This window comes from Protopterus annectens, chromosome 14.part0, assembly GCF_019279795.1.
Source record: "Protopterus annectens isolate FY-2018-M chromosome 14.part0, PAN1.0, whole genome shotgun sequence".
NCBI lineage: Eukaryota > Metazoa > Chordata > Ceratodontiformes > Protopteridae > Protopterus > Protopterus annectens.
Window position 1 is genome coordinate 712,019,869 of NC_056748.1, and position 16,130 is coordinate 712,035,998.

The 16,130-nt window shown below is 39.9% G+C and overlaps 1 protein-coding gene across 1 annotated transcript in view; it reads right to left on the reverse strand.

Moving 5' to 3' along the window:
* LOC122788807 (urotensin-2-like) overlaps positions 1-16,130 on the reverse strand; it is a 61,520-nt gene that overhangs the window by 22,089 nt on the left and 23,301 nt on the right. The window contains exon 2 of the mRNA XM_044055683.1: positions 10,454-10,594. Within this exon, the coding sequence (XP_043911618.1) occupies positions 10,454-10,594 (141 nt within the window). The remainder of the gene's footprint in view (positions 1-10,453; positions 10,595-16,130) is intronic.

Consider the following 16,130-nt stretch of genomic DNA (forward strand, 5'->3'; position numbering starts at 1 on the left):
ACTTTGACATGGTAGGCCAAATGCCATTTCGATCCTTGCCAGTTTTGAATTTGATTTCCCATGTTTTAATGGTGAATGTTATCAGCCCTGATCTGAAAATAAAACATGTCTGTTATCAGTTATTGATTCCAGCAAGCCACCTCAGTAATAAAACATTGTGGTAACTCCTCATCCTACCTAGATTATTCTTGTTTGTAGGGACTACGTTCCAGGCTTTCATACTGTCCTTATAGGTTACATTTATTTTCAACAGTAAACCTGGGGACTAACATTCTGTACCAGTTTCACTACTTATGGCCTTCAATTAGAAATCATTTGCCTGTTACTTAGCTGTAATGTATTCTAAATCAGAAATCAATTGACTGCTGTTCATGTGTAAGTTTAGACATTTCTAGAATCAACATCTTGCAATGCACACATTTAACCTACTTAGTCAATTCTGCTACCTGGATACTTTAAAGTTTATGTATCACCTTAGACAGCATGGCATTCTTTAAACTATTATTTATCATTTGAAATGCCTTGAAATATTATTTATTGTCTTAGCTTTGGGTAGATTTTGTCCAAATTACTTTTAATATAATCTATCTGCTATGCAACTTATTTTCTTCATGCTCAGTCATAGTCCACATGAGCTATTTTTAATGCTGTAAGTTTTGGGCAGCAGATAGTGACTGTAGCTAGAGCACTGGCATATAGTATTGTATAGTTTCCATCTTTGCAGGGCACACCCTACTGTCTCCTTCTTGTGGTGCTTTCCACACATAGCATATTTGTTTCCCCGAGTACCCTCATCTTATACATTTGCCTTGTATGTTATTTTAACAGGACCTGGGTACACTCTACAGCATGTCTTTATTATTCTGCATAAACATTGCAAAGAAGGGCAACAAAAGAAAACCACAAAGCTATAACAGCTCCTGCTCACACTACATAATAGCTCCACAATTAAACTTGGACTGCATTAAGTAAACAAGTCCTTGCTCAGCAATGTACAGTTCTGTAATGCAGTTGGCCAAGTAGGCCCTAGCGTCTTTGTTGTTAGGGCAGTGCATGCTGAATGCATATGGTTTGCAAACTAGCCCTTGCATTTCTGCTGCCTCCTAGGGCACTGTTTTTTTATCCATTTACACATTTACTGACTCCCTTTCCTATACTCTGCTGCAGTCTTTCATGTACTTGCCTGATGAAAAATTGGGCTGAAGCTGCAGTTACAATTCTAATAGCTGAAGAATGTGATTTACTCTGGTTTCCTTTGGCTATTTTTGTTACAGGTGAAGGAGTACACCCCCCCCCCCCGGCATTCAGCTCAGCTGTAAGGGTGGTTATACTAAGTAAGCTTGATTATAAGATTGTTTCTTGAGGAATTCTGTAGTTGGGAAAGTCCAGCTCTGCACAGCCTTGCTATACTTGGCTGTGATCCACTTCCCTTGCCTTCCTTATCCTGACCCGTGCCTTCATCATTTTCTTTGTATTTACACAGCCCCTCCCCTTTTTATCTGCCCATTCACATCTGCCTTCATGCAATACTTCCTTATGGTCTTTTCCCCATATCTCAAGTAATTTATTATATTCATTTACCTCGGCAATACCACTTTCTCTCAGATCACTCTCCAAAATCAAACACATAAACACACAAAGACATACTCGGAGGCTCTGAGTAAAAATTTACCTAAACAGCAGAGGCCTCCAAAGCAGACACCCAAACAACTGCTACCTCAAGACACCCCACAAGCAACACATAAACCACAAAAGCAGTGTGCAAAGCAGTCACAGCCCTTAAGGCCAAATACAACACCAAACATACTTGTCATAGGTGACTCCATAGTCAGACACACTGACGTCCCACTCACCAGGCTGAACAAGGAGAGGGTCACAGTAAGCTGCCTATCGGGCGCTAGAATCCGCCACATAACACAAGCACTTGGGTCACTCCATGGCAAGTACAAATATGACACAGTCATTGTCCATGCTGGTGTGAACGACCTGAGGCGTACCTCCCTGGACTACATGAAAAGAGACATAGAGGAGCTCTCTGATTATGTAGCCCAGGCAGGTATGACCTAGCCCTGAGCAGTATCCTTCCTTCACCAAGAATGATGCCACAATATAGAGACAAGATGATCAGCTTTAACAATTGGCTTAATGTCTGGTGTCATTCAAAGGGGATCCAGTGTCTGTCTGCCTGGGATGACATGCTTGACAAGCCACGCTGCTTCAAGGGACGGCTTGCACCTGTCACCCCTGGGATTCCGGATATTGGCTAAGGCTCTTGCCACCCCATAGTGCCTTTTTAGGCAAGGCTCAAATTCTAAACCTACCACCCTAGAAAACAAAAATGGGAAGAAACTGAGGGTAATGCTGCTCAATGCCAGAAGTCTAAATCTCAAAATGCACGACTCGAGGCCCTTCTCAGTATGGAGAACATCGATGTCTGTGCTGTAACTGAAACCTGGTTCAAGGCTCCTGAGAGCACCCGGCACTATTAGGTTTTACCTCATATCATGCGTTCGCCCCAAAACCCGGACCACACCACAAAAGGAGGGTGTATCCATATTCATAAAGGATACTCAGACCTCCAGGTTGGTGGCAACGCCTTAAGCCGGAAACCATCCAGGTGCAACTAACCATAGGCAAAACTGCTCTACAAATTGTAGCATGCTACAGGCCACCCTCTCAAACTCAGGAACCCCACACAGCCTTCCTGAAGACACTGGAGGGTATAAATGTATCTCCAAACACCATGATATTGGGTGACTCCAACAACCCGAATATAGACTGGGAACATTACTCAAGCCCTAACTTTCTAGCCCAACGGTTCCTGGAGTTCATAAATTCAAATGCCATGGAACAGCTAGTCACTGTTCCCACGAGAGGAGAAAATATACTAGATCTCATTGTCACAAACATGGGGACAAAATGCTCCACACGAAGTATATCCCTCATTGGTGAGATCTGATCATAAACTAATCTCACTGGAAATCCACATCCGCCCCCACCCCAAGCAAAAGACCATAGTGAAGAACTTCTCTAAAGCAAACTTCACACTACTCAAGACTGGTGTGGTATCCTTCAAGGCCCCTGAGCCAGAGGAAACCACAACCCAAGCTCTTGAAGCCCTTACAACTGCCTTCTATGAACACCTCCAGGACTGCATGGATCAGGCAATCCCAAATAAAACCAAGACTCTTTCCACAAAGGGCAAACGTCCAGTCTGGTGGACCCCAGCCATTAACAAACTTTACAATAAGAGGAGAAAGCTATTACATGATAGAACAAAATCCATAAAAGGGAAGTCACCCCTGATCATTATTAGTAAAAAATACGAGCACTCATAAAATCAACTGAGGCCAATTTTGAGAGAAAAATTGCCATGGATTCAAAGGACAATCATAAGGCCTTTTTCAGCTATGTTAGGAACCTGGGTGGAAACTCCCAGATATGCTCAGAATTAGTCCAAAATGATACAAAAATCACTGAACCCACAGACATTGCCAACATACTGGCAGACAGGTTCAGTGCAAACTTCACCCCTCTCCCCTAAAGGAGAGATAACTATCCCAGCCGAGTGTAGCCTCCCGGACATCTCAAATGCGCAGGTGAAAGCTGCTCTCTCTAAAGCTAAAAACACAGCATAAATGGGACCGGATGGTGTCCCCGGCTGTGTGCTACACGAGCTAAATGAGGAATTAAACCCGCACATAAGGCAGCTGTTTAATCTCAGCCTTACCACAGGATACGTGCCCAAGGAGTGGCGTACGGCAACTGTGGTCCCACTCCACAAAGGCGGTGCCTCTACGGACCCTGGTAATTACGCCCCATAAGCTTAACAAGTCTAGTCTGCAAAGCTATGGAGAGGATCATAATGGAGCTCATAAACAAAGATATAGGGGACTTGCAGACATTGGACCCGACCCAGTTTGGCTTTGTCAAGGGAAGATCATGCCTTTTGAACTTGGTTGACTTCTTGAAACAGTCACCAAGGCCATTGATGAGGAAAGGCAGTCCATACAGCCTACCTTGACCTTGCAAAGGCTTTCGACACAATACCCCACTCAGGTATTGTAGAAAAACTTACCAGCTTAAATGTAAACCCATATGTCACAAGATGGGTTGCAAACTGGCTTAAGGACAGAACCCACAGGGTTAGAGTTGCTGGCGCTGTGTCAGACTCCAAGCCAGTCACAAGTGGTGTCCCACAGGGCTCGGTCCTTGGCCCCTATTGTTTGGCATCTACTTCTCAGAAGTACAGGCCAACATGGGAGGACTTTGGCTGACAAAGTTTGCAGGCGACTGCAAACTGGGCCATAGTGGAAAGTGCATCGGACACGGATATCCTTCAGAAGGGACTCACGGAAACAGATAGCTGGTGCCAGAGCCATGGCCTGAAGTTAAACGCCAAAAATGTATAGTCATACCCTTCGGGAAAAACAAGGTAACCCCAAGCTACCATATAGGTGGCAATCCACTAAGCACAGAAGAGGTTATCAGGGACCTGGGGACCCAGGTTGACAGTGGCCTTTCTTTTGACACTCACATTGCTAAAGTGGTTAGAAAGACCTTCTACATTGCCCACCTGATCATGAAGGGATTCACATCCAGATCTAGTGAGGTCATTGTTCCCCTGTACTCTTCACTTATCAGACCAATGATCGAGTACAATGCCCCATTCGGGATGTATCTCACCCGACATCTGCAGCAATTGGAGAGACCCCAAAAGTTCCTCACCAAAAGGATAAAGGGACTCCAAAATCTGTCATATGCTGCCAGATTGAAGAAACTCCAGCTCTATTCAGTCGCATACCGCCTGCTCAGAGGTGACATGTGCCTGACATACAAGGCCATGTCCAACCCGGAATTAATGGACATGCTCCACCTCAAAAATCCAAATCCACCAAAACCACTAGAGCAAGCGACTTAAACCTTAGCACGGATATAAATAGGACGTGCTGGAGGGATAGATTTATCACTCAGAGACTCCTATGCTGTGGAATAAAATCCCGGTCCATGTGAGGCAGAGCACCTCGCTGACTCTGTTCAAGAGAAATCTAGACCTGTGGATGGGAGATCGTAGGTTTACCCCAGGAATCAACTCTGTGTCACTGCTGGACAGAGGCACAACAAACTAATGGGCACAGTATTTTTTCATATAAGGGGTGGCGTAAGCCACAATAATTTGGGCTAGGCTTATAAATGCCTTAGGGCAGATAGCCTAGTATAAACCTATGAACCTATGAACCTATGAACACAGGCAAGCTGCCTATAATATTCATTGCACTTAAAAACTCCTACTGACCTCTTTAGACTAATGCCCAAATTATTCATTTCTGTACCTTTACTAGTACTGCTACTAGCCCTTACAACTTGCTACACTTTATATAATTGATATAGATCTGATTCACTCCTGCATGCATCAGATTTCTTGCTGGATAAAATACATGACTTATACATGGCCACTGATAAAGGCTGCTTAACAGTTTACAATAAACGTTATTTTGAAAGCCACACTAAGTCCTTACTTAAAACACCTAGAATTATAGCACTAATTGCAATACTGATGTGTATACAGGCAGGAGATACTGAGTTAAATCTAGTCTATTTTTACTGGGAGATTAATAGGGAATTTCACTGCTGTATTAAATATTTTTGGTTATAGGTGGTTATTATGATGATGTAGACAGCAAACTGGATAGCAGGACAATATCAGCAGGGATTATGTTGGTGTTTCCACAGAGGTAGGGTTTAGTACTGTAAAGATGTGCCAGCTTTTGATTTTTTATGTGCATAGCATATTTAATGAACTGGCTGAATTTTATGTTTTGCTCTATTATTACTCCCTAGAAATTTAGTGTGGGATACAGGTTCTGTGATGATATTGTTTAATGAATTAGTGTTGAGGTAATTAGGTTCATAGGTTCATAGATTAGTACTAGGCAATCTGCCCTTGTGGGCCATTTTAGGCCTAGCCAATTACTCCATGTGAGAATCAAACCCTGCACCTTGTGTTTGTAAGGTAAACACATTAACCATTATCCTAACCTCTCACCCAAAAAGGATTTGAACTTTGTACCCTTGATGCAAGAAACCCTGCATTAGCCCTCGGAAGGAGGTAAATAGAATTAACTTATTCTTTAAGGATTTCAGAGTCGTTATGATTTTATTAGCCAGCTCTCCATGGAAATGAAGGGATCCTGAGTGATACCTTAGCGTTATGGCATATTATGAGCAGAACAGATTACTGTAGAGTCATTGGTACACTGATCTGATGTAGCATATTGGAGACAGTAAGCATCTGATTGATCAAGGTGTTGAAAAGAGACTATTTTAACATTAATTTATAGCAGATGTATAGCTGGCTCAACTAGTGCCCTGTGCCGGTCCCACAGACTAGCACCCCACCCCCATTTCACATAACCCCCAACCCCCAAGCTCTTCAAGTGAACAGCAAAAAAAAAAAAAGAAAAAAAAACAAAGAAAAACAGCCATTCCTGCTACTGGCACACTAGGTGGTCAGATGGACAACATGCCCCCATTCCCTGCTGCTCCAGCCATACAGGCTCCACTACCCTGCTACAGTGTAGACCACATATGGAGCACTACAGTACTCAGGTTTGACCGCAGAACTGGTTGGTCATATGCTCCTGTGCTGGCAAAGGCTTGCACAACAACACTGACTGTGAACCATTTTATTTATGTATGTATTTATTTGGCTATTTCCACCAGGGAACCTTCTCTAGTCTTTTCCATAAGTACCATGGGATCTTTTACATCCACCTGTGGTATCATCAACTCAGGCAGATGGAGTCTTGGTTTAACATCTCAAACAAACTAGTAGAATGTGGACTCAATGAATCCAAAGCCAGCAACAGTAGGCCTCACAAGTATATGTATGGGAGCAGGCAGATACTGCATGACAGTTTAGGACTTTCCTGTAATTCCAAGGTTGCTCACATTAACCATCAGGGGGTGCAGTTAGGGCCGTATCAGAAACTCTCCTCATGGCTGCCTATATGACAGCTGAACTCTGGGTTACCTGCACCCAATGATGGGGAATGAATGGGCAGTGGATGAGGCTTTATGGCCAAAAGGTATGAATGCAAGAAGACATATATACAAACAAAGACTGCAATGATGACAATTCTAGGGTGGCTGTGTTATCACTTTTGTCTCACTCTCCCTAGACTCCATTTAAAAAGTAGCCACATGGATGACAGACATAGAGAAGGTAGAAGACTTTCCTCATTACAGGTTACAATGGTAACAATGAGAAAGTACTCCAGTATGTTTCACACTGGAGTATCATGTAATACTATTAAAATACTGTGCAATTTTTCAGATAGTTTGTTTGTTTTTCTTTTGGCTTTTCCCGGTTAGGGGTCGCCACAGTGGAACTCCAGTCTGCTAATGATTGGCAGTGGATTTTTTACGGGTGCTGAGGTGCCAGCTTGATGCCCAACCTTCAACGAAGGCATGCCCATTCTACGCATGTCTTTCGAATGCCACTCAACCGCGGGGAGGACATGCAGACTCCACACAGAAGGCGCTCCAGCCAAGAATCGAACGGGAGAACCTCTTGCTGTGAGGCAACAACGCTACTGCTGCACCACCGCGGCTTTGCAGTTTTTCAGATAGTATGAAAAAAAGTAAGTATAAAGTGCCAACATATCACCTTAGAGAGAAACAATGCTACAGAGGCAATAAAAATTAAACAATGTAACAGACATGAATCTAAATACATGGTAAGATATGCAGATGTAGGCATATGCTGCATGTGAAGATACAGAATCTGAAGCAAATGGTAATGCACAAGTGGCTTGGATGGAATTTACAAAGAAAATAATACATTTACTACTAATAATCAACTCTAAGCCATGAGTGAGGCAAGATTTATATATAAAATCCAAGTGCAGGCAAAAGTACACAAAATGAATCCAATAAAACCACGAAAGGTGCACTGAAAGTGACCCAATAAAGCCATGGATGAAGGCAACTAGTACATGTAGCGTTTTATTAAAGAATAAATCACACTAAAAACACTCCATCTCCATTAATGCTGTTTAAAAATACTCAATGGAGTTGAGTTAGTCGGCACAAGTCATTTGATTTGAGGCACATTTTCAGGCAGTGTCATGATGTCTTTCCAAGTGCTTGGCTTTGTTCTGGTGAGAGAGATAGAGATATGGAGAGGAACACAGTCTTCATGGATTGGTTTGATTGTATATAAAAGGGCAGTCTTTCACTCTAACCCACATCTGATGAAGTGTGATGAAACAACAACGGATTTTTAAACAGCGTTAATGGAGATGGAGTGTTTTTAGTGTGATTTATTCTTTAAGAAAACATTACATATACTGGTTGCCTTCGTCCGTGGCTTTATTGGGTCACTTTCAGTGCACCTTTCGAGGTTTATATATAACCATTCTGCTTCATTCATGAACATATAGCCTGAGTGAGTCAGTTGTATTAGCAGTGGGCAAATTTTGCCTCGTGTGACTGAGCAGTGACTGTTTGCATTATACTTCAAAGAGTTTTGAAAAGAAACTCATGTTTTACAATAAGTCCAGTATTCAATAGATCTGCCTCTGTGCACATTTTAACATAACTCAATTATGTATGCAATGGATCATGTTTGCTTAGTCGCCTCTGTGCACTTCAAACCATGAAAAGTTCGCAGGAATCACCAAATAAGGGCTTGCACCAGGAAAATATAAAAATAAAATAAAATATTTATTGAAATCCACAACGAAAGTCACAGCCAAAATTAACGCTTCCAAGCTAATACGTTTTCGATCAAGTTCTTCTTCAGATACAAACAACCATATGGAACAACAGTAATATACGCCCTATTGTTTAATTGAAAAATTGCCTATCCAATAAAATTCATGCTAAAAAACACCCAATTAAAATTCAGTGGAAAAACCAAAGGACGCATCATATTAATTGAATTATAAAAAACACAATTATCTCTAGTTATATTTACTATTTAAATTGTTGTTAACAAAAAAAAATTTTAATTAATTCAGGACACTTGCAAAAATACAATCCTTAGCAAAACTCTCAAAATAAAATGTAATATGTGATATATAATATATAATGTAATAATAATACTGCCATCTGGTGGTATGCCTATAGAATACATCCAGCAGGATCAAAGTTTTGCTGATCTTAACCTTAATACAGGCTTAATAGACAAAAAATCATTTAAACCAGGGGTTTTGTAGATTCCAAAATAATCTGCCAAAACAACTCCCTGTACTCCAACTTCGCCTCCCACATACCTCCTCTTATATCCTTAGGAACTGTTTCCAAAACAAAAAAAAACAAATGTTGCCTGAGGACAAACCAAAGTGTGCTTGTATAATGTGTTATTATTACGCTGTTTTCTAACATCGTATAGATGTTCATAAATATGACACTTTAATTTTCTCTCAGTTTTCCCCACATAAAAGGATTTGATTGCAAACAGCAATATACACCACCCCAAAAGTATTACAATTTGAAAAACTACTACTAACAATATGTCTATTCCTTGCAGAAATAAAAATATTGTTTTGATTGATGATATTTGGACATTGCGAACAAAAAACACATTTGTAGGTTCCAAAACTACGGGACCCATTACTCTTAAAACTGGATGTACCAAACTCAAAAAGTTGTTTAAAATTTAAGTCCTTACGATAAATAAATTTTAAGGGCTGTTGTTTGTTAAACCCCAAATCGGAAATTAGAACAAACCTTTCCCATTCTCTACTAATAACGTCTGTGCACTTAATGAAGTGGAAACATCTCTCTCATGTACTGCTTAACTGCTGATCATTGTACATGCTGATGCATATGACTGTGTTTGCTTTATTTCTGCAAAGTATTGAGCAGTAAAAGGGTCACATTTCGATGTTTTGATGGTACTTTTCTAGGGTAAAGGGATCCTTTTTCAGGGGTGCTTATAATTAACCATAGCTAGAAAGATTCCTTTTAGCCATCAAATTGCCCATTTTAGTAATAGTTTTACAAACAATGTATGATAAAGTACTACAAATGCAATGACTTTTATAGGAAAGGAGTAGAAGGCCCACTAGGAAATCTAAGGATATCCAGATAGACCAGTTTTGCCTTTTGAACAAGAAAAAAGAAACAAGAGCATATAAGATTAGAAAAACAAAAACAAAACAATCTCCTGTCAGAGCAATAATGGGCCACAATTAAACTTTAGGTTAAAGAAACATATGTTAGCTTACTGGTACTCCTACTTACTATATTTAGCATATTTAGTTGCATATTGTATAAACTACCAACTTGGTAATATCAGAACAGAATTGCTTTGAGTACTTGATCAAACAATATTAATCTAATACTGGATTGTATTTCAGCAAATGTTGTTGTCTGAACTTAAAACAGACAACAACCATTCTACTAAGACCGGTTGACTTATTACTTGGTTACTAGGTTCTCTCACCTCCTCTGTACAAGTTCTCATCAGTACCTATCTGTAGGTCTGCTTTGCTGAGCTGAGGTCGTAGCTGTTCCAGGACATAGGCTGCTCTCTCTAGGTTCTTCAGATCCTGCAGTGGTATCCTCTGCACTTCATTGGTTGAAACTGGGAAAGAAGCCAAGAGATACATTATGACAGTACTGATTCACCACAACATGGTACCTAGTGCAACAAGGATTTTTGTCTTGATTATGACTGTTAAGAAACATAAAATGATTACTAACTTAATGCTTCTTGATTCAGATTTAATTAATGGGGAGTTTTGGAACATCCTTCTCTAGCTTTGACATTTGGGAGTGAAGTGTGCCTTGACTTAGTACTGACTGCTGGAGAGGTTATGGAACTCTGAATGTCCTCATTTTAGGTAATGGCTGCAAAAAAAAAACCTCATCCAAGCTGGGGCATGCATGCTTCTGGATATTTTGCATGCACCTTAGTGATTATGGAATCAGCTGGGTTTGAATACCCTGTTTTCCTGAAGTATAGACAAACTTTCCACGTATGCTGAGCTGATGAGATCAGTAAAAAGGCTGAAACATGCATGAACACAGTTGGTGGGGTTTGGATAAATTGGCCCAAATGCAACCACAACAACTTAGAAAGTGAAAAAGTCATGGACATTCAAAAGCCATGCAGCTGAATCCCTTGATGTTCTTAATGGGTCATTTGCATGTATCCTATGGGCTTCCATTACAGGAGGTTTAAGGTATCACACAGTGAAAAGATTAGCTTGGCTGCATTTTTCTGGTTTATCTGTGTGACCCTTTTAACCCTTTCATTTTAGGTAATGGGAACAACAGTGGATTCCTACCTTGGGTTTGCTTTTAAGGGCCACAGATTTTTTTTTTTATTTTATTTATCATTTGTTGACCGGGAAAGTCCGACTAGGTTCCACAGAGCCTGTTTTCAGCGGAGGCCCGGGGAGAAATGCTCCAGATGCATGTCTTTGGAATGTGGGAGGAAACCGGAGTACCCGGAGGAAACCCACGTGAACACAGGGAGAACATGCAAACTCCACACAGAAGGCACCCCAGCCGAGAATCGAACCGGAGAACCTCTTGCTGTGAGGTGACAATGTTAACCACTGCACCACTGTGCCGCTCTGCTTGTTTCAGAAGATGGATCAGAGAAGGACCTCCAATGAAAGTTAAAGACTGTAACCAGGCAGGAGTGTGCCTTCTGTCTTAGCTTTGACTTTAAGAGACATAAGGTGTCTTCAGCTTCAAACTATTAAGAAAGTGGAGATTTAAACTGCCAAATATAAGAAACATTTTCTACCAACGTTTGAAAGACTAAATTCAACCATTGCAGATTATGATGCTGGGGGACAGTAGTGAGGCTTTTTACTATGGTATAGCTGACTGAGGAAATGAATTAGGGCCCAACTCTCAATTTGAAACTGGGAGCAAAATACTCTTTCTGCTCCAGCTTACTTACAGTAAGCTAAATGGAGTATCTCCTACCCCATTTTTTGCCATTTGAAACAGAAGAGTGATGCATGCCCTTATTTTGTCAGTACAAGAAACAAAGAATTTCCTGCACTGAGTTTAAATGCTGAGAAGGTGTGAACCTCCTGTTAGTTTCAGGAACACTCTGATGTGAAATATTGCTGATCCAAAAGGTAATATGTTGTGTGTAGTGGGAAATTATGCAGGTCTGTGACTAGGAAGTACAATGTAATTTTACTATTTCTGCCCCCCTGTTAGCACACCAAATCTGTTCAAAGATGCCCTCAAAGTATATAAAATATCAAAGGGAAAATCATATGATTTACAAAAGCATTGAAATAATGAAAACAACGGCATATGCCAAATAATGTAAGGCACTATTGAAGTATATTGTTAAAAATGGTGTAGTGCATGGAGCGACGGGATTGCGCTCCAAAATCAGAACACGGATAAACCTGTTACACGCTACTGTAACACAAGACCCAACCATTACAGCACTTTCAGAGATGTTTAACCTCCTAAGTACTGTGGTGGTCTGGTATAACAGAAGGGATATTCTTTTGGTCCCTGAATATCTTTCCTCCTATGTCCACTGAAGTTTACAGATGTTAGTTTGTAAGTAACGTACGCAAATTAGGACAATATTTAAAAACTTTCTATGAATTATGAGCTATCTATGCAATAGCACTTGCTAAATGTTTTACTGGCTTTCAAAGCCGGAAAAACATATCGCATTTTTTTCCTTTGTAAATGATAGTACATCTTCAGTCCTCTCTGTCTTCTCCAGCAGCTGGGCTTTGTAATCAGATTTGCTTCCTGTGGGACATATTCAAAGTTCCAACCCCTATTTGTCACAGGGGCAGCTGCAGTACACATTTTTAGAGAGCACAAGCAGAATATTGTTGTTCTATATAATTTGATATTATTATTATCAAAGACTGTACCCTACTTGAAATTCTTCTGTTCATTCATTCATTCATTCACTGTTATCCAGTTTATTCATTTTAAAGTTGGAATGGAGCTACAGTATATATTACCACTTAGTGGGTGCAAGCCAGCCAGACTATTCCTGGACAGCAAGCTGATTCATGGTAAGAAGAGTACACACTCATACATAAACATATTTAAGGAAAAGCTCACCACCACACAAGGAAAGAAGCCACTGATTACCTTTATATTTTATTAAAATTATAGTCTAGTCCAGTAGTAGATCCACAATGTAGTCCCACAAAACAGGTAAAATAAGCACGCACTGGATCCAATAAAATCTGGTTAGCAGCAAATACAAAGCATAAAATGTGTTTTTACATATTTATATGGACACCTTCACACATGTTTTTATGGTTCTATAGCACGGCTTCGAAAAGTAATTTATTCAAACGGCTTTTCAGTCGAGAATGCCGTTAATAGAAATTGCTTTTGTGAGATCGTGGTACAGTGAAGACTGGAAAATTTGCCCTTTCCTCCACTTGGAGTTGGTATATATATTTAGCGGGGATGTGTGTGTGTGTGTGTGTGTGTGTGTGTGTGTGTGTGTGTGTGTGTGTGTGTGTGTGTGTGTGTGAGTGTGTGTATGTGTGTGTGTGTGTGTGTGTGTGTGTGTGTGTGTGTGTGTGTCGGGGGGCGCAGCCCCTCACAAGAGCAATTTCTATTAACAGCATTTTCGATTGAAAAGCGGTTCAAAGAAATGACTTTTCGGTGTCATGATATAGACCCGTTTTTACATATTTATATAGATTACAGTTTCACAATGTGAAACTCTGGTAATTTCTTTTAAAAATCATTCTGAGCCTATGGAAACAAGGGGTACCTGTGGCAGAAATTGTACTACAAAATTCCAGAAATAGCTGTTCCTGTCTTACATTAAGCGATGGCTTCTGGCTTAAACATAGCATGTGTAAAGTGCTTTCTCTTGAAAGAGTTTTGAGGAAAGTCAGCACTTCCATCAAAATTATTCTAAAACTTGCTATGAATAAATCTGAGTACAGCTTAAGACGCTATCATAGAAAGAAAACATCAGTTGATGTCAGCCTTCCTCCTCCAACAGTAATATTACTTGTACAGTCTTAGAGCAGAAATACCTACAGTTTGGGCACTGGAGCATACCTTCTTCAAGTATTATTTTTTTAACAAGAAAACAAATAATGTTTCCCTTACTCTGCTTGAAATATGAAAGACAAATTAACAAATTGCAAAAACAGAGTGATGGGAAACTGTCAACCTACCTATGCTCTTTAGTAAGTAAAAACCAGCATACAAGTAAATGCTTTCATCTCAATACATTACACTATGGTTCTAAGACAAATAACAAATTTCTTTAGATGCTCCTAGGAACTGTGGGTTGAATACTAGTATGCATTATAACTGTTACTTGAATAGGAAAATAAACAGTTTTTAAATAAATAAATGATTTTAATGAGAATAATTTCAGGATAGTCATATGTGATTAGATCATGTGATGTGTATATTTTACTTATATGTAAGAATATTTTTTTGTAGTCTGTGAAAGTCTCAGAAGAACCATAGTATTTTCTATTGAGACAAAAATGCTTACTTTTATGCTTGTTTTATTTAATAAATGAGACTGTGATTGGCAGTTTCTCCCTTCTCTATTTTGCAGTTCTTGTTTTGTGTTTAGCATTTTGTTTTGTCAAGCTTGCATTTACAGTTCTGAATTTTGTTCATCATTCCACATGGATACAGTAACACAGCATCTGCAGAAGCCTCATGTCTTTAAGAGTCATTGCATGAATATTAGTGTTATTTTTCTGCAAGCTGCTCTACAGGTATTTCACATGTAGGCCTCAGTTCGATCTGTGTTGCAATACTGTACTTTAGATATTTCAGGCATGGTTTATGGAAGAGATTTGATCATCTGCTGAAAGCAGAGGGTGTGTGTTTATAGTGAACTGCAGACAGCCAGGTCTGTCTGAGAGATAAGCAGAAATACAGAACCACAATACATAGGTTGCCAGTGTGAAGCATCTGGAAAAATATGTGCTGCTGAACTTGAAGGGTGTGAGTTCTAGTCTCAGATGGGAATTGAGGTCATGCCTGAAGTACAGGCCTCTACTGGAGGTGCTATACTGGGTGTGCCATCCTTCAGGTGAGATTTCAAGCCAAGGTCCCTTTCACCAGTCGAAGAGGGGCTACTGTCTTATCAAGTATAGAAATGGAAGTAAAACAAAACATTCAAGACAGTGCAAGAAAATGTTCCCAGTATCTTGGCTAACTTCTACTCCCCATCAAATTGGTGTATGCAGTTTTCAGGTTATGTTTGAATGAGTGTGTTTACTGGTTCCTGTCTTACATTAAGCGATGGCTTCTGGCTTAAACATAGCATGTGTAAAGTGCTTTGAAATAAGAAAAAATATATAAATACATTTGTTTTGCCTTTCTATGAAGAAGAGCAATAAAAAACTTTTTTAGGTAGACCAGGAAGCAAAACAAATCTAAGAGAGGTATACTTAAGCAATAACCGATGATATGGTATAGTATATTGAAGATTTACCCACGGCTGGTGTGGTTTGATCATGAGGGCGAAGCCCGAGTGATTAAACAAAGCCAACCATGGGTAAATCTTCAATATACCACAATCACGGAGTCGGTTATTGCTATTATACAATGACATTATTTAAGAATAAAAATACTTACTTTTCTTAAATAATGCCTTTGTATAATGGCGGATTGCTGTTCCTCTGCCGGTTGTGGTATACTGATTCTGCTTTTTGATGTACTGCGCATGTGTATGGAACTTGTGTTCCAACGCATACCCAGTACATCAAGGCTTTGAAATGGATGCAACGAAGAAAAAAAAAGTCTCCATTGCTCCGTTTTCTCTCTCTCTCTTTTTTTTATTGTACAAAAAAAAAGATTTGGGGCAGTTTATACCAATGGAAAAAAGTCCGGGCAACCGTACCTTTTTCTGTTGGTATATTGTGGGATTTACAACGGGCACGCTGGTTGGGCTGGCCAATCAGCATGCACATTTTAGAAAATTAATAGGGAGGAATTGTATAATATTCAATAAAAATATAAATAGAGAGAACACACATGCTCAGAAGCAGTGAACAGACATTTATTTTCAGCACTCAAGAAACAAGATCAAGAGGTACCTAAAGTAACATAGAAATATTTTGATAAGGGACTTGATACAAACCCATCTATGTCAGAAGAGGTTCTAAATAAACTCT